At 34.9% G+C, this 22,910-nt stretch overlaps 2 protein-coding genes and 1 pseudogene across 9 annotated transcripts in view; 1 reads left to right on the forward strand and 2 right to left on the reverse strand.

Annotated features, from left to right (window-relative positions):
* Window positions 1–2,214: 2,214 nt before the first annotated feature.
* Window positions 2,215–11,861, forward strand: LOC148613130 (dual specificity protein phosphatase 14-like). Of its 8 annotated transcripts, none has more exons than XM_088586293.1 (3): window positions 2,215–2,355; window positions 3,633–3,692; window positions 11,154–11,861. In XM_088586293.1, exon 3 carries the CDS (start codon window positions 11,168–11,170, stop codon window positions 11,684–11,686), a length of 519 nt encoding a protein of 172 aa, XP_088442419.1. In that variant the 5' UTR covers window positions 2,215–2,355; window positions 3,633–3,692; window positions 11,154–11,167; the 3' UTR covers window positions 11,687–11,861. The 8 variants fall into 8 exon arrangements, with proteins under 8 accessions (XP_088442419.1, XP_088442420.1, XP_088442422.1 ...); XM_088586294.1 differs by having other exon boundaries at window positions 2,225–2,339; XM_088586296.1 differs by lacking the exons at window positions 2,215–2,355; window positions 3,633–3,692 and adding an exon at window positions 3,700–3,853.
* On the reverse strand, window positions 4,097–6,131 carry LOC148613131 (uncharacterized; annotated as a pseudogene).
* Window positions 11,862–15,180: 3,319 nt separating the features above from the next.
* The window catches only part of LOC148613132 (major vault protein-like), a 32,381-nt gene continuing 24,651 nt past the window's right edge, over window positions 15,181–22,910 (reverse strand). The window contains exons 17-23 of the mRNA XM_088586288.1: window positions 22,321–22,399; window positions 21,031–21,173; window positions 19,632–19,732; window positions 19,081–19,307; window positions 18,570–18,634; window positions 17,625–17,705; window positions 15,181–17,137 (exon numbers count right to left, since the gene is read on the reverse strand). Coding sequence (XP_088442414.1) covers window positions 16,940–17,137; window positions 17,625–17,705; window positions 18,570–18,634; window positions 19,081–19,307; window positions 19,632–19,732; window positions 21,031–21,173; window positions 22,321–22,399 — 894 coding nt within the window. The 3' untranslated portion in view covers window positions 15,181–16,939. The remainder of the gene's footprint in view (window positions 17,138–17,624; window positions 17,706–18,569; window positions 18,635–19,080; window positions 19,308–19,631; window positions 19,733–21,030; window positions 21,174–22,320; window positions 22,400–22,910) is intronic.

Genomic DNA, 22,910 nt, shown 5'->3' on the forward strand with positions numbered 1-22,910 from the left:
GTTTCCCATGGGTAGACCTTTCAATTGTTTTAACAAACAATTGACATACTAGTTTTAATTTGTTTTTATTTCTTTTCATATGTAAGTGTTTTATGTATGTTCAGACCAAATATTATCTCCCTTCGTTCTAACAAAATGTTTTTCTTTTTATTATTGTTATTTCATCTGCCTAACTCATACACAGTTTATTTGAATCTTAAGATTTTGAACGAGGAATGCACAGATTGTATTCACAAAAGCAAAATGTATATTGATGCTGACCTTTAAATTTGTAACACATAACTCATTGCCAAAAATAAAACCCCACAATGGGTCTTGTTCAAGAAACATAAGTAAAATAAATCTACCAAAACTTTATCATCCGGTGAAAAATTACTTACAAAAATATTTTTGATAATTGCAAATCCCTTATACATGATGAAATAATAATAGTTCTGAGATAACCACATTCGAACAGTTGATCTTGCAAAAGTATTATACATTTCTTCAATTGTATTGGTAGGTAAAAATTTTCTTTATTCATCTGTTTGTGGTTGAAAGGTGGAAAGTATAATAGAAAGTGATCAGACCACAATAGAATTACGTGACATAATTTCCTGATGAAGACAAAGAGGACTGAACTAACGGCACATGTCACAACAAATAAATATTATATATACGTCTCAGAACGTGACGATTAATCGCTATAGTGCTCCATATGATCATGTTTGATAGAGGGAAGATATTGTCAGCAGGTAAGGGTCTAAAATATTCCTAACGATGCAAAGCAAATCTTTGTTGTTCCCTCCACCGAACTCGAAACTCGTACTGTTGTGACATATATGGCAATACCTTCTGTAGTAAATCTTGCGCCTAGACCAATCGGCCCACTGCGCTGTATAATAAATAGCTTTTGCTGGCAGGATTATCTTTCATCTTTGGATAATATAAGGGTTGCGAAAAAATAAAAGTACACAATGTGAGATAGTATAGGACAGCTCAAGTGTGGTTATGAAGAATAGAGGATCAAATTTACTATACATATTACAACAAATAAATAATATACAAACGTCTCAGAATGTGGTTCCCATGGTCCCCTATAGGAATTTACATATATAGATATATTGGGTGACCATTGGTCCCCAATAGGAGCATACATTCAGATGGGTTCCCATGGTCCCATATAGGAACATACATATATAGGTATAATATTGGGTTGCCCATGGTCCCTTATAGGAACATACATATATAGATATAACATTGGGTTGCCCATGGTCCCCAATAAGAACATACATACATATATATAGAAGGGTCTGAAAAATTCCCAACGATGTTAGGACTGTCAAATTTCCGATGCAAATTTTAGGTCGTTCCCTCCGCGGGACTCGAACTTGTACCGCTGTGACATCTATGGTAACAAACTTCCTGCACAAAGTCCAGCGCCCTAGACCACTCGGCCAGCTAGGCTAAATAAAATATAGCTTTCGCTGGCCGGGTCATTCCTCCTCGTAGGATTAATCTATGGCTGTAACTTAGTACACGATGTATGGCAGTACGGGACAGTTTATCTAGGTGTTATTATGTAGGATAGAGAATCAAATTAATGATGCATGTCACAACAAATCAATATTATAGAACGTCTCAGAATGTGACGACTCTATTCGCTACACTGCTCCATCGAATCAAATTGAGACAGGGGAGATAATGTAAACTTATAGAAGGGTCTGAAAAATTCCCAACGATGTTGGAACTGTCAAATTTGCGAAGCAAATTTTTGGTCGTTCCATCCACGGGACTCTAACTCGTACCGCTGCGACATCTATGGCAATACCGCCTGCACTAAGTCCAGCGCCGTAGACCATTCAGCGAAAGCTATAGCCTAGCTGACCGAGTGGTCTAGGGCGAAACTTAAGTTTGATATCTTATAACGAAACTTGAAAAGGAACATAATTCTGTAAATAATGTTTTTAGGTCTACCTGTCTACAAATATGTTTAATAAAAATTAAATAAAAAACAGTATGAGTTTGTTACCCCTTGAGAATACCTTGTCACCCTTGGCTACGCCTTGAGGTGACAACGGTTTTCTCTGTGTAACAAACTGCTATATCACCCTCTTATCTATGTTATTTATATACTAGTACATGTATATTATACAATTAGAGTACATGTATACACTACAGTGAAGTATGTCCTTATAATATACAAAACTAGTACATGTATATTCATTCAGTAAAGTATGTCCCATTTATTTACTTATTATGTTTGTTAGGAAGTGATTGTGTTGGTGGTGAGGATGGAGGCCTGTGTTTGAGTGTCATACGTGTGACTGTTATTGTATTCAGCTGGGAGTTGCGTGGAGGTACATACTAATTTCGGTGAGGGAATTCCGTTTTGATCAAATGGTATCATGACTCATAAAATATTGTCTTGAAACTTATTATGCACTTACAAATGCATTTATATGTTATGAGTACTTTCTTTATATTGGCAAAGTCTTATCATAATCATAGCATCTTTATGCATTTCAAAAACTGTAATTATATATTGGTGTATTACATTGTATTAACGTTTTCTTTATTGATCTCATTATCTTATGCAAGATTCATACATAAGAATGAGAAATTTATATGCCATATTTTAAATCTATCCATTTTTTACATTTATTTTACAAGTATAATTTTGAGTACTTTTTATCGTTAGTTTTAATAATTATATCAAGTTTGACTTGAAGTATCTGATCTTTAGTTTTAATAAAGTATTAATTGGCTCTTTAATTGGTATTATTGAAATTTTTATGAAATGATAAATTTATATATATTTTGTTTAATCATTCAACGTTGATTTTTTTTCTCAAATTTTTAGTGTATTATTACAATGTTTTATATATGTATATAATAGTGTCTAATAAGTCTAATAAGGCTGGGTATTGATCTTTAATTTTATGTAATTGTCTATGTACATATCTATTGTAAGATCAATGCGTGACACTCTAATAAATTTATTATTATTATTATTATTATTATTATTATTACTATTATTATTATTTACCTAATTAGTACATGTATATACTATACAGTACAAGTACATTTATACTACAGAAAACTGTGTCAAACAATTCTCACCTCCGTTTAAGAATATTTTTGTTGCCGAAAAATTCACTGAAGCAGTTTTGTATTTTTTGGCTACTTTTTATACCTCGTTGAGCCAAAAATTCATTTTTTGAGTATTTTGATTCTACGAACTTCATCTTTCTTCAAACAAAGTAAACTCACATATGTATGTATCATCATGTAACACATTGTCTCAGCTTTACAATGGTACCAATACAGTCGCGGTAACAATTAGGGTTTTGGGGTAAAATGAATTTATTAACACATGCTATTCCAGGAAGGCTTAGACGGTCAAATAATTGAGTCACAAAAATCTTGGCTTTTTTGACACAGTGGGGTAAAAATATAGGCTTATACTGAAAAAGAATCCGCGAATATTCTTTGGCGACAAATTGATTCCGCAATGGGAGGTATACAGTTATCTAAAAATCACCATGAAGTTGATGAGTGGGGTGCACTTTGATTCTCAATCCACTACCAGAAAACTTGAGTTTTTTTCTTTTACATGTACTGACCAATCAAATCTTTTAATGTACTTTCAGGGCCGGATCCAGACACTTTGAAAAGGAGGGGTGCCAGCCGAGGTTCTTCAGAAAAAGAGGGTGCAGGATATCATTTGCCATGTTTTGTAAACTTTACACATGAAAATGACAAATTTTAAAATATAAAGGGGGTGCCAAACCCCAGTGCCGCCCTCTGAACCCAACACTGTACTTTCCATTGCATCTGACTACATGTACCATGATATGTGAAACTTCGTTATGTGAGTGTTTTTACCGCTTCATCGTATTATTGCTTTTCATTAATAGCACTGCATGAGACTCTTAGTAATTTGAGAATTTAAATTAATTTAACACGAAAGTAATCTTTAGATAACGAGAAATTACTACATCAAAACTTTCTATGTCACAAGCTCGTAAAACACTCACAAAGTTTTTCAACCGAAAATTGGAACTCATTCTCAAAGAGAGATGTAAACGATCGATTATACGTGTTTAGTAGTCGTCTAGTGCATGGAACAATAGTCTTCTTGGTCTGGTGGTACAAGAGGAAGTGCTGATGCTCGTCGTACATGTTGATGGAGAGTCGGGTTATTCTTATATTACTCTGTCAGGCCAAGGGTCTGTCCTTTTCCATATACATTGACAGAAGCGGAATAGACAGCCTTTAATGGTGGCAGTAACTCGTACAACGTAAGAGGTTGGAATTCCATTCCTCCATCCATGTTAGGGATGGCAATAAATAAGAAAATAGCTTGCCAGACAACCTCTAGCATTGCTGCAGTATTGGTTGCAGTAGGGAAGGTTGTGTGCTGCACTGCGTGCTGCTAACTCGAAGTCCATGAAGATAGTGGTAGGAGCTATAGTTGTGTTGTTCGTTCCGGCTGCTTTGAGTAGGTCGAAGTGGCGTTAGTAAGTACTCTGGCATTTGTCGGGTAAGAAGGCAAAAATAAGTGGGTACATCTCTCCGTCAATGAGTGCATGAATGGTGTACAGTTGCTTAAAGAGCATTGGACTGGTGTAGAATGTTCCATCGGCGAAAATAGCATCGGCTTGGCTGAGGTGTCGAAGGTTGTCAGAAGTTCCGAATAGTAGAATCTTCATCTGCTGAAAAAAGTAAGTCCTGTCTTGGAAAAATTAAAAAATAAAATTCATTTAGAACAACAATAAAAAACAATTATAAAATTATGTACAGAATGTTTATATGGAATATCCTGTTAGAAATGTAAATGTAAACCAGTATTATTTTTAAAAAAAAAGATAGCCGACGGAGGTATTTTTTTTTACTTATTATTTTCTACATTTCATTCAGGAAATAACACATGGAATTTTCAGTTTTCAATACAGTTTTTTCGAACCCCCCTAAGTATTCAGCATTTGACCAATTGGAAAACAGAATTCCAATCACGTGACTTGCGTGTCTATGGAAGAGAAAAAAATCTGTTATCCTGCTGAAATAAAATTGTACTTGCTGAATAAAGTACTGCCTCTTAAACATATAAAGAACATAGTAGTATTCAATATTAATTTCATGAAAAATATAATAAAGATTACTTTTTTATTTCTAACAATCATGAACAATTTTCAAAACATGGTCATTACCTTACCAGTTGAAGTTTCTGTCCATTGCCCTTGTTCTGTCTGGTGGCGGGTTGCTGTGGCAGTTCGAAATTGCATTGTCTGTAGAGTGGAGACTTACACAAGCAGATAAAATTGGTACCTTCTCAACAATTTGTCTGATGTCATCGTCCCATTCTCTGGTCCGAACCTGTATTACATCATTGTCGTAGAGAGTTGGTGGTGGATCTAGACAGGATCTTGCTCGTTCTTTCATGTGTGATATGAAGAATTTATCTTTAAAGTCAGCTTCGGAGGGTGGTGGTTGTGATTCTTGAGGAAGCTGGTAACAAGGTTGTTTTTGGTGTTGATGATGCCTGGACAGTCGTTTTCGGTACATTTCCGTCTCGTCCCTGTTTTCTGGTCTTCACCATGTATCTGTAGCCAGCAACTTTCAAGTAGTGACCAAGAGCACGTGGAATAAGCTGTATTCTGACTTGTTTTTTTTGACATTTTTACTGATAAAATTTGTGACTGAGGGCCTATCTATACCAAATTTGAAAGCTTAGGTATGCTTACTGAACACTGTTCCATGGGATGACACTTTGGGCACTTAAATATACTGGCATGGATGTTTTACATTTTAATTTCATTAAATATTTAGTTTGTATTCCATTTTTTTTTCTTCTTTTAAAAAATCTCACAAAGTTGGAAATTTTAATCAGTTTTATTCAAATTTAATCAAATTCTTATTACATAAAATATTATATAAATGTTTCATACTTTAATTTTCATAAAGTATTTATTTTTTATTCTCAAAAGGTGTGAAATTTTAATCAATTTTAGAATATTTTCCTATTATGTTGGAATAGCATACAGGAACTTATTTCTTGTATTTTTTCAAACGATGCGGGATGAGCTTAAAAAGAGATTAGAATAAGTTAGAGTTGTCTATCCTGTACCATATTCAAGCAGTTTCGGCATGGCATGTCACGGGTTATTGTATGACTTATGATGCACCAAGGTTCTCAACGCCACATGGGAAGAATTGAGATTGATTTTACATACGGTGATGGAATAACTTTTCTGTTTTAACAAGGGAATCGGATCTTTTTAAACTGATTTTAGGTGTGTTTTGTTGTGTAATATTTTTTTCCAGAATGATCAGATTTAAAAGGGGGGTTGTGATCACAGAAAAGTACTAAGTACTTTAACACCGCCTGTCCCAATTTAGAAAATTCTAGCCTCTGTATGCATTGTTTCCTTTTCACTTTTATGCTGCTGGAGTATATGAGGGCATCTGTTTCGCTGTACTTGTGTATAATGTTGGTTTTTTTTGGGTAAGCTGCAGCCTGCCCTGTGGTGTGAGGGTTTTCCCGTCATTCATTGAAGATCCATGGGTAGCCTTTAGCTGACATTTTTCATCCTGGTGGGGTTGTCGTTTCTTCGTTATATTCACCATACCATATTATAGTCATATGTATGCGCTACTGGTACTGAAGAGAAATGACATTCCGTTCTAAGGAAGCAAAATAGTTCATTGTCGAAGCTTTTCACATATTTATTGAAAGACCATCGTCCCTACAAGCCATCCATATTTTGACAATGAAATACTGGCCAATTCCTTAAAATTCCAGTTAACTCCATATCGTCTAGTCCTAAGAGAACACATTCGCTGAAAATAAAAACATGGTGCCAGACAGATCTCGACCTGGAAGACTGAATATTATCAAAATCATTAATAAAAAATAGGAATCTATGTTTCATTCTAGAACCTACCCTACTCAAAGTTTCACGCTACAACCTACCCTACTCCAAGTTTCACTCTAGAACCTACCCTACTCAAAGTTTCACTCTACAACCTACCCTACTCAAAGTTTCACTCTACAACCTACCTTACTCAAAGTTTCACTCTACAACTTACCCTACTCAAAGTTTCAATCTAGAACCTACCCTACTCCAAGTTTCACTCTACAACCTACCCTACTCAAAGTTTCACTCTGCAACCTACCCTACTCCAAGTTTCACTCTACTCTTTTTCAAAATATTTATTTTCTTCTGAATTCTTAATTTCATGTGGAACAGAGTTGTGTCTCTTTAAACATGACATTTTTTGTTCAGACGATGTAATAGCCTGGTAGCCGTATTGAATTATCTTTCAATTTGTTTTTATTTCCTAACATAGTTGATTTAAATCTAAAGATGGAATGAAGAATTCACCTTTACAGGGGGTATGAACCCATATCCCCTGTCAGCCTCTGTTAAACTGACCGATCAAACTACAGGATTACCTGTTTCACTCAAGTAGAGAGTGTACAGATTTATCTGGAGAACAAAATTTAATGTTTATTGATGCTGACGTTAGAATTACAATATCACAATCACTCCGTAATTCGTTAGCTTATTCTTTGTCAAATTCCTATCCCCATAATGGAAGTATTTGAAATCACCCAAATCAAAATCTGAAAAAAATACCAAAACTCTAACTTCTATGTGGAAAATATTCGAATGACACTTCTCCTGGTATAAAAAAAGGTTCAATTTGTCTCTAATTGATTTGATGTTTGTGTATATTTCTGTACTGCCTATTTTCTCTTCAGTTTTCTTTATATACAAATGTATATTCTCTGACTGCTGCTCTATCCAATACCCACAGAGGTTGTCCTATTCAGTTCCATCAAGTGCTAATTACGTTCGGGGGACTCGAACTCGTGCCGCTGTGACATCTATGGCAACACCGCCTGCACAAAGTCCAGCGCCCTAGACCACTTGGCCAGCTTGCATCACAAATTTGACAGTTCTGACATCGTTTGGAATTTTTCAGACCCTTCTATAAGTTTACATTATCTTCCCTGTATCAATTTGATCAAGGGATGTCCTCTTCAGTAAGCAAGGCATGAATAAAGGGATCCCCTCATCAGATAGCTAGGCATGGATACAGGGTTCTCATCTGACTGCAAGGCATGGATACAGGGATCCCCTCATCATAGAGCAAGGCATGGATACAGGCTCGCCTCACCAGACAGCTAGGCATGGATACAGGGTTTACCCTCATCAGACAGCTAGGCATGAACATAGCCCCTCATCAGACAGCTAGACAGTAATACAGCCCCTCATCAGACAGTTATGCATGGATACAGGGTTCCCATTATCAGACGCCTAGGAATAGATAAAGAGTTCCCCTCGTCAGACAACTAGGTGTGAACACAGGGATACCCTCATCATACAACTAGGTATGGATACCGCCCCCTTCCATTAGACAGCAAGGCATGGATACAAGGTACCCTTCATTAGACAGCTAGGCGTGAACATGGGACCTCCCCCTCATCTGACAGCTAGACATGGATACATGGATCCCTTTATCAGGCATCTAAGCACACACACACAGCCCCCCACCCCATCAGACAGCTAGGCATGGATAATGGGTTCCCCTCTTCAAACACCTATGCTTTGATAGAGGGATGCTCCCCAGACAGCTACGCATGGATACAAGGATCCCCTTTCTGACACCTAGGCATGGATACAGGGTTCACCTCATCAGACACCTACGCAAGGATGCAGGGTTCCCCTCATCGAAGAGCAAGACATGGATACAGGGTTCCCCCTAATCAGAGAGCAAGGCATGGAAACAGGGTCAGTCAGCTAGTCAAGGGTATATGGCACTAGGCAGGCCAATTCACGGTTCTTCGTGTATGTTTGACGGTGTAATTGGCTTTCAAAGGACGATTGAACTCATATATTGTTTTATGCATGAATTAAATCATTACATGATATTTTTCAATTGTTTCATATGATGCAGTTTTCAATGTGTTTGTTAAGTATGACAGTCCAACACGGAGTCAACTATGATGTCAATTTGGCTAAGTAGATTCGTCACATGATTCAACACTGAAACGAGAGTTTTAGGGCTATTAAAATCCAAAATGCATACCACAGTGCAGCACAACCTGTAAAGTATCGCTCCGTCTAAACTTAATGGACATTAAAGTTAAGTAAAAACAAGTCATATACCGGCTTAAATTCATACAAAATCATAAATTAATTACAGAGATAATGTTGTCTAACGATGATTTCCAATGACTCTCCACTGAACCCTGTCGCAAGGCCTAAAATGGAACATCATCAAGGAAACATGTTCATAATGCTTTGATATTGTTGGAATAGTAATTGGGATGTGGAATAAAAATGACCACGGTACTCTCTTTTAAGTCTGTGTCGTTCGAACTTCAGACATTGTTGACAAGGTGAGAAGGCCTTTTTCTATTTTGTTCCAAAATTTGCATGATTCTCAGGCGGACTCCTACTTTAACGATCAAATCCAAAAATATATTTCTATCGATCAATACATAATATGCCTATATCATTAAGTATTGGCCTTTAAACGGGATCACAATGTATTCATAACAGGAGATTTAAATCTAACTGAATAGTAATAAACTATGTCTACCTATAACAGTATAACGTGGGTATGCATGTAAATAAAAGTGGCTTGGAACGGTAGTTAAAAAACTTATACAGGTATGTGAATAGTTTATGATGCATTTTTTTTCAATTTTAATAGGTTGTTATTTGGTGTGGATTTGGTTTCATATTGGTTCCTTTGACATACATTTGTATTTCAATTTACTTATTAGCGGTTTTAGCTGTGAAATACATTATAACATTTTAAGTGCATATAAACTTAATGGAAGTTAAGGAGCTTCTCCATAATGAATATAATATAATTTTAGTTAAATGACACTGATCTTTTTGTAACAGGTTCATCATAATACGAAATCACTTAAAAAGAAATTTACTCTGTATAACTTTACTTTATTTCTTCAACAATGTCTTATAATTACATGTTACGATGCTTGTTCGATGAAACTAAATCTGACTCCGAGAGAGTGATTGATTGATTGATTGATCGATTGTTGTGGTTTAACGCCCGAGCAGCAGTATTTCAGCTATATTCAGGCGATGAACATGAAAGGGATGATAAAATGAACATGATATGATGATGATATGAAAAAAGGGAGGTGGCACAAGGACAACAGGTCGAAAAATTTTGATTGCCACAAGATAAAAGGGAGGGATGGGTAGGGTCAGACAATTCAGCCTCCTGTGGCGGAGCGCAAAGGTTCCTACTCCTATCGAATACCACAACAGAGTTCTTTAACGTGGGCTGAACGTGGCATCTTTCCAAACACGGTGCACCACTATGGTTTGCGGTCAGATTTTCCGTATTATAGCCTGACAACTCCAGCATGTAACGCCAGGGGTACCCCATTCCACCACCTGGGGCACACATCCCAGTTGCTCTGTGGGCAGAGCGCCTAGCCCCGGCTAGGTTTCTGAGCAGTATTTAGTCGCCTTTTACGACAAGCTTAGCGCTGCTGCAGGCCTATTCTTTTGACACCTGGACCTGCACGGGGCTCCGAGAGACTGAAATTATATCTGTCTAAAAAACCAGTTAGTGTATTTTTGTGTGGTTTATATGATCAATTAACTTTCTTGTGCACGTATAGGGCATGCTAAATGTTTATCATTGACTCTTACATATTAAAGAGAAACTTATGTTTTGGGATAAACTAGAAATACTGTGCAATCACAAGAGAATGGCCACCCCCCCCCGGCAGCCAAAGAGACAGGATGGTTCCTACATTGTATATACCCTAAAAACAAAAAAAGTTTATGGTGTTTTATTGAGTGTCCCTATCTAGAGTTAAGGAAATTGTGTGTCAATAAAAAGTACTGACAAGTAGATTGTTTTAGCACAAACAAAACTTTCTAGCAGTTTTCAGGAAATAAGCTGATATTTAACCTGTTATTGTGGTCTACACATAATCTTATCTGAACATTATATGATCAAGAGAACCAGTAAGAAATCTTCTGATACAAAAAATGAAATTATAGATTTTAAATCGAAAAACAAATGAAAGCGCGGAGAACAGTAAGAATCAATCACTTTACAACGTCTGGGAAATAGAACACGGGTTCTTTATAATAAAATCTCATTTTTTACAGAGTAAACAAGGGCTATGTCTTCAAGATCGTCCATTGCACGAGTAACCGATAACCTCTACCTTTGTGGTGCGTCAGCTATAACTCACCATCGTCTGCTCCGGGGTGGAGTCACCCATATTATCAACAGCACGAACGACGTTCCTATATTCAACGTACCTGGTATACAAAGCACAAGAGTTCATGTGGATGATCATCCGTACGTACGCTTAGACATCCATTTTGATAGAATAGCAGACGAGATTCATTCAGCCATATCAAGCGGTGGAAAAGTTCTGGTGCATTGTGTCGTTGGTGTGAGCAGATCTGCAACTCTGTGTATAGCATATCTAATGAAACATCATAAAATGTCATTATTTACTGCCCATGAACATGTAAGAAGTCGAAGGCCAATAATTCGTCCTAATGTAGGTTTTTGGAAACAGCTAGTTGATTATGAGCGGAAATTATTCGGCAGAAATACAGTGCGAATGGTGAACTCAGTTGCAGGACCTATTCCAGATATTTACAAAAGTCATGCACGGTTTTTGATTTGATTTCATATTATCTCAGAATAGAGATTTTGCAGATAAATGAAACATTAAGTTGATTCAGTCAAGTGACGAATTAAAACCTACCAGACTGAATGCCGAGTTAGTATCTCAAACAAAGCCTTATTTCTGAGATTCTCTACGACATTATTTAACATAATAAAGTTAATTGCCAATAGTTCTTCCCTAAACCGTCTTTTCTAGGTTTCTGCTTTGGTCGTGTACCTTCATGTGATGCTTATTTAATGCAGACTGAATCTGTTAATCTATTCACACGAAAAATGGAAATGCGAACCCATTAAGGTGACTTTAATATGCACATTTCGATTGGATAAAGATGATAAATTATCTTTAAATACAGATACTGTGATCCGCAATAAAAATTGAATTGCACATTAACGAAAATAACTCAAAACATTTTAGGTAATGAAGCTATGTGTGCTCTCGGCAATTATGTCAGTTTAAAAAGTAAAAAATGCAGGATCATTTTTTAAAAAGATTTCTGTTAAATTAGATTGTCATGTGGCAGTTTTTACTCGATTCGAGGAAGCTGTCGATTTACTAATTTTAGGGAGTTTTTGGGTTATTTGGAAGATGGAAAAAGATGAGCATACAAAATAATTAGAGTATGAAAGTGCAATCTACTTAAACAAAGTCATATAAATATTACCTTTACAAAGATTATTAAGAAAACCTTTAAGCTATAATCTCATATTGTCTGCAAAAAGACTGCAAACTGATCTTTGACAAAAAATACTAAGGTGATCAGCTTAATAATCACTCGGCTGATCTGACTATAACTGTCAAACTGGATAATACTAAGTTGATATGACAGATTAACACTCATCCTGCTGATCTGACTGTAACTGTTAGACAGGAAAATACTACGGTGGGTGATCAGACAGCTTACTACTCATCCAGCTGATCTGACAGTAACTGTCAAACTTGATAATACTGTGGTGATCAGTCAACTTAATACTCACACGGCTGATCTGACTGTGACTGTCAGACTGGAAATACTACGGTGATCAGAGTGCTTGATACTCACCCGGTTGATCTGACTACAACTGTCAGACTGGAAAAACTAAAGTGATAAGACTGCTTAATAATCATTCGGCTGATCTTACTGTAACTGTCAGACTGGATAATACCGATGTGATCAGATTGCTTAATACTTATCCGGTTGATTTAACTGTTAGTGTCAGACAGGATGATATTAAGTAATCTGACAGCTGAATACTCACCCGGCTGATCTAACAGTAACTGTCATACTGGATAATACTAAGGTGATCAGACTGCTGAATGCTAACCCGGCTGATCGACCTGACAGTAACTGCAAGACTGGATAATACTAAGGTAATCAGACTGCTGAACACTGTCCCGGCTGGTCTATGTAACTATCAGATTGGATAATACTTAGCTGATCAGACTGCTGAATGCTCACCCGGCTGATCTGACAATAACTATCAGACTGGATTATACTAAGTTGATATGACAGATTAACGCTCATCCTGCTGATCTGACTGTAACTGTCAGACTGAATAATACTAAGGTGATCACACAGCTTAATACTTACCTGGTTGATCTAACTGTAACTCTCAGACTGGATAATACTAAGGTGATCTGACTGCTTAATACTCACCTGGTTGATCTGACTGTAACTGTCCGACTCTATTATACTAATGTGGTTAGACAGCTTAATACTCACCCGGCTGATATGACTTTAACTGTTAGACTTAATAATACTCAGGTAATCAGATTGCTTGGTAATCACCCGGCTGATCTGACTATATCTGTCAGACTGGATAATACTATGGTGATTTGACTGCTTAATATTCATCCAACTAATCTAACTGTAACTGTCAAGCTGGATAATACTCAGTTATCACACAGCTTAATACTCACCCGGCAGATCTAACTGTAACTATCAGACTGGATAATACTAAGGTGATCAGACTGGATAATGCTAATCTGGTCGTAGCGGTCACATAGACGGATCCAGAAGGGGTGGACAGTCTTTTTATGAAATCTTTTACAGTGTCATATTTTTCATATTGAAACATTGAAAAGTATCCAAAAAAAAGCAATTAAGTTTAATACTCAATCACCAATGAATTCGGCATTAAATTCTTAATACTTTTTTTTCACATATTTCTTGTGAAAAAAAAATTGTTCCTGAATTACACCGTTCCTTTAATCTTTGAATCTGCCAATTTGTAAGACATAAGGTTAACATAAACTTCAACTGATAAAGAGTGATACCTACATGATCGAAGCTTCCATTAATTGGTTAATGGCATATTTTGGCTATACATAACAGTCGGATTGGTTTAATATTCTTTCTTAATACCACCCTGTCACGCTGTAAAGCGAGAGAATCGCAGAACATTGAATTCGCTCACATAGAGAACTTGAAATCATGTGGTGGCATCCTTTGATTTAGTGGACAACAATTTTAAAGAGGTCCCAAAGTTATATCGTTCTTGCTAAGCCATATGGGCAAAATATGGGTAATCTGAAGAGGGTATTGTTGTCAACAGCCCTATAATTTTGCTGGCGCCAATAATTTACAGGCCATGATCTTTGAAAACTGTCCAATAAGAAGTGAAACTGGAAAATAAAGTTCAAAACTTTACAATTGTATTTGTTAACATAATTTACACGTGTTTTGTAACCAGATGTTTATATCAGACAGCAACCACAATCGCTTAAACGTGGTTTACATCCACATACAGGATGATAAAGAGGAGAGACAGACGAGGAGATTCCAGTGAACCACCTACATACAGGATGATAAAGAGGAGAGACAGACGAGGAAATTCCAGTAAACCACCTACTTGTTAAGCATTGACAAAGTATAAGAAAACTAATGAAACAGTTTGCAGGGAGCAGCTTGTTATGATCACTGTGAACTCTAACAAGTAAGGTCATGTACAGACAAACCATTTAAGCTTTAAACAGTTCTTGTGATTAATTTTTAGACACTGGATAAAAAATTAATCTAACTGAAGGGGCCCCATTGTGACTGTAATTCCTAAAGTTCAATTCACAATCTCAAAATAAATCCCAGCCTACAAATTGAGGGTGTACGGAAGTTTGTGACACAATTTCAAAGAGATTTATATACTTTTATTCAGTTTTATTATCCAGACATCAGAACAATGCTTGCTTCTGGTTCCTCAGTTCAAAACAATTCAAATCACCATCTCCAAAATCAATCCCAGCCTTCCTTTTGTGGTACTGCACCTTATAGTACAATTTCATATAGATCAATACAATTTCACACCTTATTGCCCAAACATTAGATAGATCAATACACTTTCACACCTTATTGCCCAAACATATAAGGAGGATAACAACAACATCATACCATTGTATACTGCAATTTTTGCAGAAGTATGAAACTAGAAGCCTGAAATAAAAATCTGCCCACAGTAAATAGTTGTTACATATGAACTGCAGTGTAGGTCAGCATATCAAATGAAACAAGACTTCGAAAATTTATTAAAAAATATTTTAATGCAACGCTTTGTTTTAACAAAAGCATATCACAGAACAGCAATTGTAATAAAAGTTTATTCAAATTCACAGAAATACATCATCTAACTCCTTAAAAATTTACCAAGTACATGTATTCTTGCATGGAAAGACTAACAATAGACTTCACTGTTACAGTCTGGGTCCCTAGAAGAAATTAATAACTTAAATAAACAATACACCCTTTTGTGTTAAGTTGATGAGATGCTTAATATACACTTCCAGGAGATGGGGCTTGGGTAGAACAAAAGAAATTCCCTCGCATAAGTGTATATTGAGCATGCTCCATCCATGATCATCAACCATCCCACAGTTAGCATAAAAGGACATTTTGATATCACATTAAAATATTTACACAGAGTAAACATACAAAGTAAGTTATCACATGACTGCAAACAAAGCTACTATACAATGTACATATTAGTATTTACAAATTGCACTATGAAAAAAAAGTATAAACATAATCATTGTTAAATAATCACATAAATAAAGATAAAAGTAAATAAACAGGGCAATGCATTTGGTAGATTTGGTCACAATAATCTGAAAGGGTTTAAGGCATGTACAATAGTGTTGATTTGGTCACCATAATCTGCCAGTGTTTCATGTATGTACAATAGTGTAGATTTGGTTACTAAAATCTGAAAGTGTTTCAGGCATGTATTATAGTGTAGATTTGGTCACCATTACCTGCAAGTGTTTCAGGCATATACTATATTGTAGATTTGGTCACCATTACCTGCAAGTGTTTCAGGCATATACTATATTGTAGATTTGGTCACCATTACCTGCAAGTGTTTCAGGCATGTATTCTAGTTTAGGTTTGGTCACAAGAATCTGAAAGGGTTTCAGGACCTATGTAATCAGACCACCCTTTGAAAATAAACCGCCTTCCAAGATTTTTTTTTTCAGTCATGAATAAAGAAGGAAAGAAAAAACAGACAGGGTAGTCAATGGTGTGTTTAAAGTTGTAAAGAAAAGGTTATAAAAAAAATATTTTTTTAAAAAGCACAAAAGTGAACAAAATTGTATTAAAGCAACATCTCAGACAAACCAATATTCCTTAACAATACACATCCTTTATATTACAGAACTATAACACAGTTATATTGATAAATAGTATATATATCATCTACAGAATAATGGGTGAATACAATGATTGGGTACAAAATTATTATCACATCAATACATAATTCTGAAATATTTCATGTGAATTTACATAATCCAAAAAAACCTATTCAATTGATCATCACATTATTAACAGAATATGTCCAGTCACAGATACAAACAATGACAGGGAAGTGAAAAATTAGTCAAAAAACAAGTAAATATACAGTATTAGAAGTATTTGTAAAAGTGGAAAACAAGAAATCCACAAAAACTAATATCTTGATACAATAATCTGTATTTATAGCTTTCTATCATCCAGTTACAGAAATACAACTTGCTTTACACCAATTCTGAACAAAAACCAGGGATTAACTGACTTCACAGGTCAACGGCTCCTAAGCTTCAATAAAAATATCACATGTATACCAGCCTTCAACCTGCATTGTCCACTACATTATTTAATTTTATTTTGACTTATTTGATCAGTTTTTTAGGGTCATTGTCAATATTAATTGGCACATGCCCTCTTCAAAAGGATACCTGATAAGTTTACTTAATATATCTCTAACAAACTTCAATCATGTCTACAACAGTATGTGATCAGTCACAGTTTTACTGCTGTTCTTTCCTCCCTCCAATCAGACCATAGGCTGTATCAAATAGATTGATAGGTGTATTACCATCTGTTATCATCATTGACTGTAATCCCAGCCCCTTTAACAGATTTGTCTGAGCCTGTGGACCTGCCATAGACATTGTTTCTATAGTGTTCCTACCCAGTGTATCAACCATCGACTGGAACTTTTCAACCTGTAATATAAAACATGGTAGTAGTCATTAGTTAATGTAATTATAGATATTGAAAAATCTACATCTTCAAAACTATTGTGAAGTAGAGCTGCCATCAGCATGGGTTCTGACAAGATAAACTAATAGAGAAATCACTTGTCTTTGTATAAAGTCCCATAACTCAAAAATGGAGCTCACACTAATAATAAGAAATGATTCAATAAGTTTCTTGAAAATTTGTGGAATTGTTTTTGAGTTATTGTGCCAAGTGTAAAGAACAGATGGGTTGACAGACAACAGGTTTTATAATGTTGTCTTGTCATTATCTGACCATCTTCATTTGTTATTTTTAAAGTATTTAACAGTGTAGCAAGCTTATAGTATATCCTTGAGTCAGGGTTGCTTACTAAGACAGTTTTCACCATGTTTTGTTTCCATATGGATGTTTTTTTTTTCATCTTTTGTACCTCTATTTTCAAATCATTCATGAAAAAAAAATAAATATTACCTCAATATTGGCTCTTCCCTTCTCTAGATTTAGTTCCATTTCATTCATCCGTTTCTGAAAGGATAATTCTTGACCTCTGATCTGTTAAATACAAAGGGAAAATAGAAAGCACATGTACTATGTGTCTGTTACAATATAAAGCACATGTACTATGTGTCTGTTACAATAGATATTGTACATTGGTCTGCTAAAAATATCTATTTATTCATGTCCAAGAAACTGACTGTAATACTGTGAAAGTACTTTAATTCATGGATACCAATTTTCGTGGATAAGGTAAGAAACACAAGTTCATGAATTCTTAACTTTGTTGTTTTGAGGTTTTCAGTAAACACATTGATGGGATTCTCCTTTTCGTTGGGAACCAAATTTGGTGGTTTGGCCTACCCATGAAAACCAAGAAAATTGGTACCCTATGAACATCAGTACTTTCACAGTAATCCACTTTGAACTGTATATTATTGTGTAAAATAATTCAGACAGGAAGTGCTTTTTCTAGTTACCACCAGGAAACCAAAAGGCAGATGGACAGAAGAAAGACTTGTCAAGCTAAGGTTTAATATGACAATAGCTTAGTAAATATTAAACCTAGTATTATCAAGGTTTCTATATATATTTTCAAAGACAATATAGTTACCTCCCTTCTCATGACTGATGATGCCAATTAGTACCAGTAGTGTATTGTATATTCCTGAGCAGGTGTATGTCATAACATGGAGGATATACAGTATAGTATGTTTTCCTTTTGCATTTTGCCTTTTCCTGTTCTTGTTTTTTGGTTGTTTTTTTTTCAAAAAATGATTATCAATAAGAGATAATTCCATATTCAATCCATTGGAATTAGGGCACAGTAAATTACAATAGTGAAAAAAGACAAACTAAATAATTTCATAATACTACCCATTTGTGTTGGGTACTGTAAATTATTCAGGTTTCTTAACTTACCATAGCTTGGGTTTCTAGCTTACATAAATGCTCTATTTCTTCTGCTTCTGCCTTCAATTTTGCAGCTGTGAAAATAAATTTCAAATTAATGATACACCAAACTGGTGCAAAAATCAAAATCTGTCGAATTCTAAATAGCTTACTTGTCAATTACTTTGTCACCTTTATCATAAAACTCAATATATCTTACCCTAAGGTTAGGTATTTTATCCTATAAGATGTTTAGAAGATGATAGTTCTCCATTCATTTATTTTTATTTTCATCCACTGATAAACAATGAAGATACAAACATTCTATCACCATTCTCTTAGCCTGACCCCTGTCCCTATCTTAAAGATATAAGTTGTTCATACTAACATTCTATCACCATTCTCTCAGCCTGACCCCTGACCCTATCCTAAAGACATGAGAGGTTCATACTAACATTCTATTTAAATTTAACATTCTATCAACTTTCTCTCAGCCTGAACCCCTGACCCTGTCCTAAAGATATAAGTTGTTCATACATACATTCTATTTCACTTTCACATTCTATCAACATTCTCTCAGCTTGAGCCTGAGCCTCAGCTTTGGCCTGCCCTGTTGACTCTACTGCTGCTGTGATGGCCTGCAGCTCTAACAATTTGGTTTTCTCCTTTTCAGCATCCATTTCATTCAATAATTTCTGTCTTTCCAACTGTCCTTTGGCTATTTGTTCATTTCTCATGGCTTCATGGGCTGCTGAAGCTTCTATTGACCTTTAATTAAAGGATACTGATTCATCTCCAGTATAAAATATTATGGTTCTCTCAATTCATGGAATTCTGAATTTATGGCTATTATAAACCAAGTTTAAATTGTTCATTAGTATTTGATGATTTAAACAATCCAAATTTCTTAACACAATTTCCCAATTATTGAAGACAAAAGTATTTTTTAAAGGGTTGAACTGTTTATTGTTATTCAAACTGATATCAGATTTTTATATGTGTGTAAATACCTAACAATAATTGATGTCAGATAATATCATAATCACATAAAATTGTGTAATTAGTATGTATGTTAACAATTCTATAACTTACTTAGTTGAGATTTCTATGGCCAGCTGGACAGATTTGCTTAAACTATCTCTCATCTTAGCATCCACTGGTTCTATAGACTGTATATCAACACCACTTATCACCTTAAATATAAAGTTAAATGTGATGTGTCTGTCAATCTGTTAGTTTCACATTTTCTAACAGTGCTTAACAATTAAAATATCATAGTCATTGAATAAATACCAAATATTTTTTGGCTCCTAATTCCTAAATGGTTCAAGACACAACCTGACAAATAAATCCCAGACTTCTTTTTGTGGTGTGGCACCTTGTACAATGTTGTATTATAATTTCATGAAGATTTATACACTTAAACTCAAGTTATTGTTTGGATATTACAGGTCAACGGAAAACAACAGCATGATACCATTATACAATCCCAAATCTTTTGCTGTGAGTGATGCTCACTAAATCAATACATCCACTCCCCCATTCGATAATGTGCACGTTTTAACCTCCAAGTTTTCCAAAATCTAAATAAAGAAATGGGAGTATGTAATAAAGCAAGTTTCATAAAATTTCAATCAGTGGTGAAGAGATAAAAGTTGGGTACCCTCATATCATGGAAGGTAAGGCCTAAAAAACATTCAGATTGAAATAATAGGCACACATCTTCAATATTTCATGAGGATTCTGTAAAGTTTCATTAAATTCCATTCAGTTCTGTAGAAGGAGTTACAGATAAGAGAAGTTACCCCTCTGCATAACGAAAGGAAGTAGTTACCAAAAGAAGAAGGGAAGAATGGACATCCCTATTATTTAACAATGCTGAAATGTTTATTTTAAGATCAGAATTAAAAATTTAAATCTCATATTTTCAGAGAATTTAATAATCTCTTGTCTTGACAACTTGAGTGAACACTGATTATCTCAAATGTGAGTTTTGTCCTCAGCATATGATTGGTTAAAATTCCACTGTTACATCATCAAAAAAAGTTGCTTTCCATAATGACATTATGCACTAAGGTTTTAAGAATTTGAACTTAAAATGTTTTACTATTTTGTGAAATCAGAGAAAAACTGCCATGCATTATTTCTTGTGGATTATTTGATTTCTCCAATGATGGTTTTTCCAAGATCATGTTGAAATTTCCATCATTGATCTATCTTTATTTGAGAAATTGTTTGTTACAATGTAAGAAAATACATTTATTCACAAAAAGATATGGGATTATACAGAATAATGGCAGACAGAAAATATCAAAGTGAACATGTTAAGGCCAGATTTTGTCAAGACATTCAAAACTGATGTTATTCTTATTATTAGCAACATCACAACTAATATGACATAACACTGTCATTGGAAACTCCTGATATTTGTCTGTATCACAGCAGAAGGCTGACATATAAAATATCAGGAAGTAAGAACTGTAATACATACTAGATTGTTGGCTGAGAACTTGAGTGGAATAGCTAGATTGCCTTCTTTGTCCACACCAAATACAGCTGTTTGAATAATCTCTGCTGAGTGTTTGTGGAACTCATCAAAAGGTACCTGGGCTACCTGAGCTCTAATTCTACCACCTGTAATGTATAATTCATATCGTCAATTTGCATTGATATAGGGTGAAGAGTGTCATCTATTAGGCTTCCCAAAATAATTTTTTAATTCTTTGGACAGTCGTTGAAATGACACAGAAGGTACTCCCTAAGTGTGACAGACTAACAGACAAGCCAAGTTGATATGGCTACTATTCTTGCTTTCACCATAGGTGACACAAGTAATTAAATACTTAGCGGAGCACAGAAAAATAAACCTGCAGAAGGTGGACCTTAAGTTAATGGGGGCAAATTTGGACACAAAATTCAAGCTTGATACAGCTCTGAATTTGATTGTGATTAAATATTTGACACAAAACATATAATGTCTAGAAATTGACATAAATAAATTTCCCCTTTTTTATAAACAAAGTCACATAATTCTTAATCCTAAAAAATTATAAATTCATAAAAATCAAAAGAAAGCTAACATCAATATTAATAATCAATTCATCAATATTTCATTGACATTGCTCCAAGCATTTTTGAGTTATAATGCTAGAACAGAAAATCACCCCATTTTAGTATGAAAAAAGGCCATTATATATAACTCAAAAATGAAAAATTTGAAATTCATGAAAATCTACAGTTACTTATTTCTTAAGTTTTGTTCTCTGTATACAAAAAAAAAAACAAAATGTGATACACCCCAAATGCTTCTGTAAATTCTTTCATGTTCAAGGTTCACATGTAATGCCAGTTTCCAACAAATGGTTACAATCACTCAATAGTTATACAATAAAACAATAGTAGGTGTTACAATATTATACTGTGTAAAACACATAAAGTGCATTATCTTCCAGACATCAGACAATAATCATATTCCTTCATGAATAACAATGTAATGCATAACCTTTCTATAAAATTTTAAAAAATTCCATCAAACGGTTTATGAGGATTTGTGCTTACCTGATATGTGACAAATGGACTGACAGCCCAAAATAAAATTTTACAGACATGATAAAGAGTAATCAAGGGAACCAAGAAAACTCTATATGCAGAAGCTTAAGGTATGTTGCCACAGATGAAAGGAAAGTAGACAATACGGAATTAAAAGTCACCACGTTTGCCATATAGTTTGGTCAATAGTTTTCCTTTACTATCAATAACTTTATTTCAAGGTAATACAGACCTATCTGTCTACAGGCAAATCCTATAAAATCTGGTACAGAAAAAATCTGAGCTTCACTTTCCTTGTTTCCTTTCTCATACTGTAAAGGCAGAATAAACATCAATGTGGCACATTCATTTTGCATATCAATACATATGTCCTGTTACGCATGTTCACAACATAAATATTAGCCACACATGTTCACAACATTAATATTAGCCACATGTGTTGACAATATGGATATAAGCCACACATGTTCACAACATAAATATTAGACACGTGTTCACGACATGGATATAACCCACACATGTTCACAACATATTTATTAGCCACACGTGTTCACGACATGGATATAAGCCACACATGTTCATAACATACATATAAATATTAGCCACATGTGTTAACGACATAAATATAGCCACATGTTTTCACATCATAGATGTCAGTTACATGTTAACAACATAGATATATCAACAGTGCATGCCTTCATGACCATTTTGATAAAGTATTTAGTTGTCAATACACGTAACTAAAACTTCCAGATATATAAACCACCTGTACAGTTCCCAAAAATCATTAAAATTTCCATAGAAACCATAATGTGTCTTTTT

Source organism: Perna viridis, chromosome 6, assembly GCF_037379345.1.
Source record: "Perna viridis isolate PV_CMFRI_1.1 ecotype Kerala chromosome 6, ASM3737934v1, whole genome shotgun sequence".
NCBI lineage: Eukaryota > Metazoa > Mollusca > Bivalvia > Mytilida > Mytilidae > Perna > Perna viridis.

What these genes read in the sequence shown, in the direction of transcription:
- LOC148613130 (XM_088586293.1), top strand. Translation starts at nt 11,168, where the DNA reads ATGTCTTCAAGATCGTCCATTGCACGAGTAACCGATAACCTCTACCTT.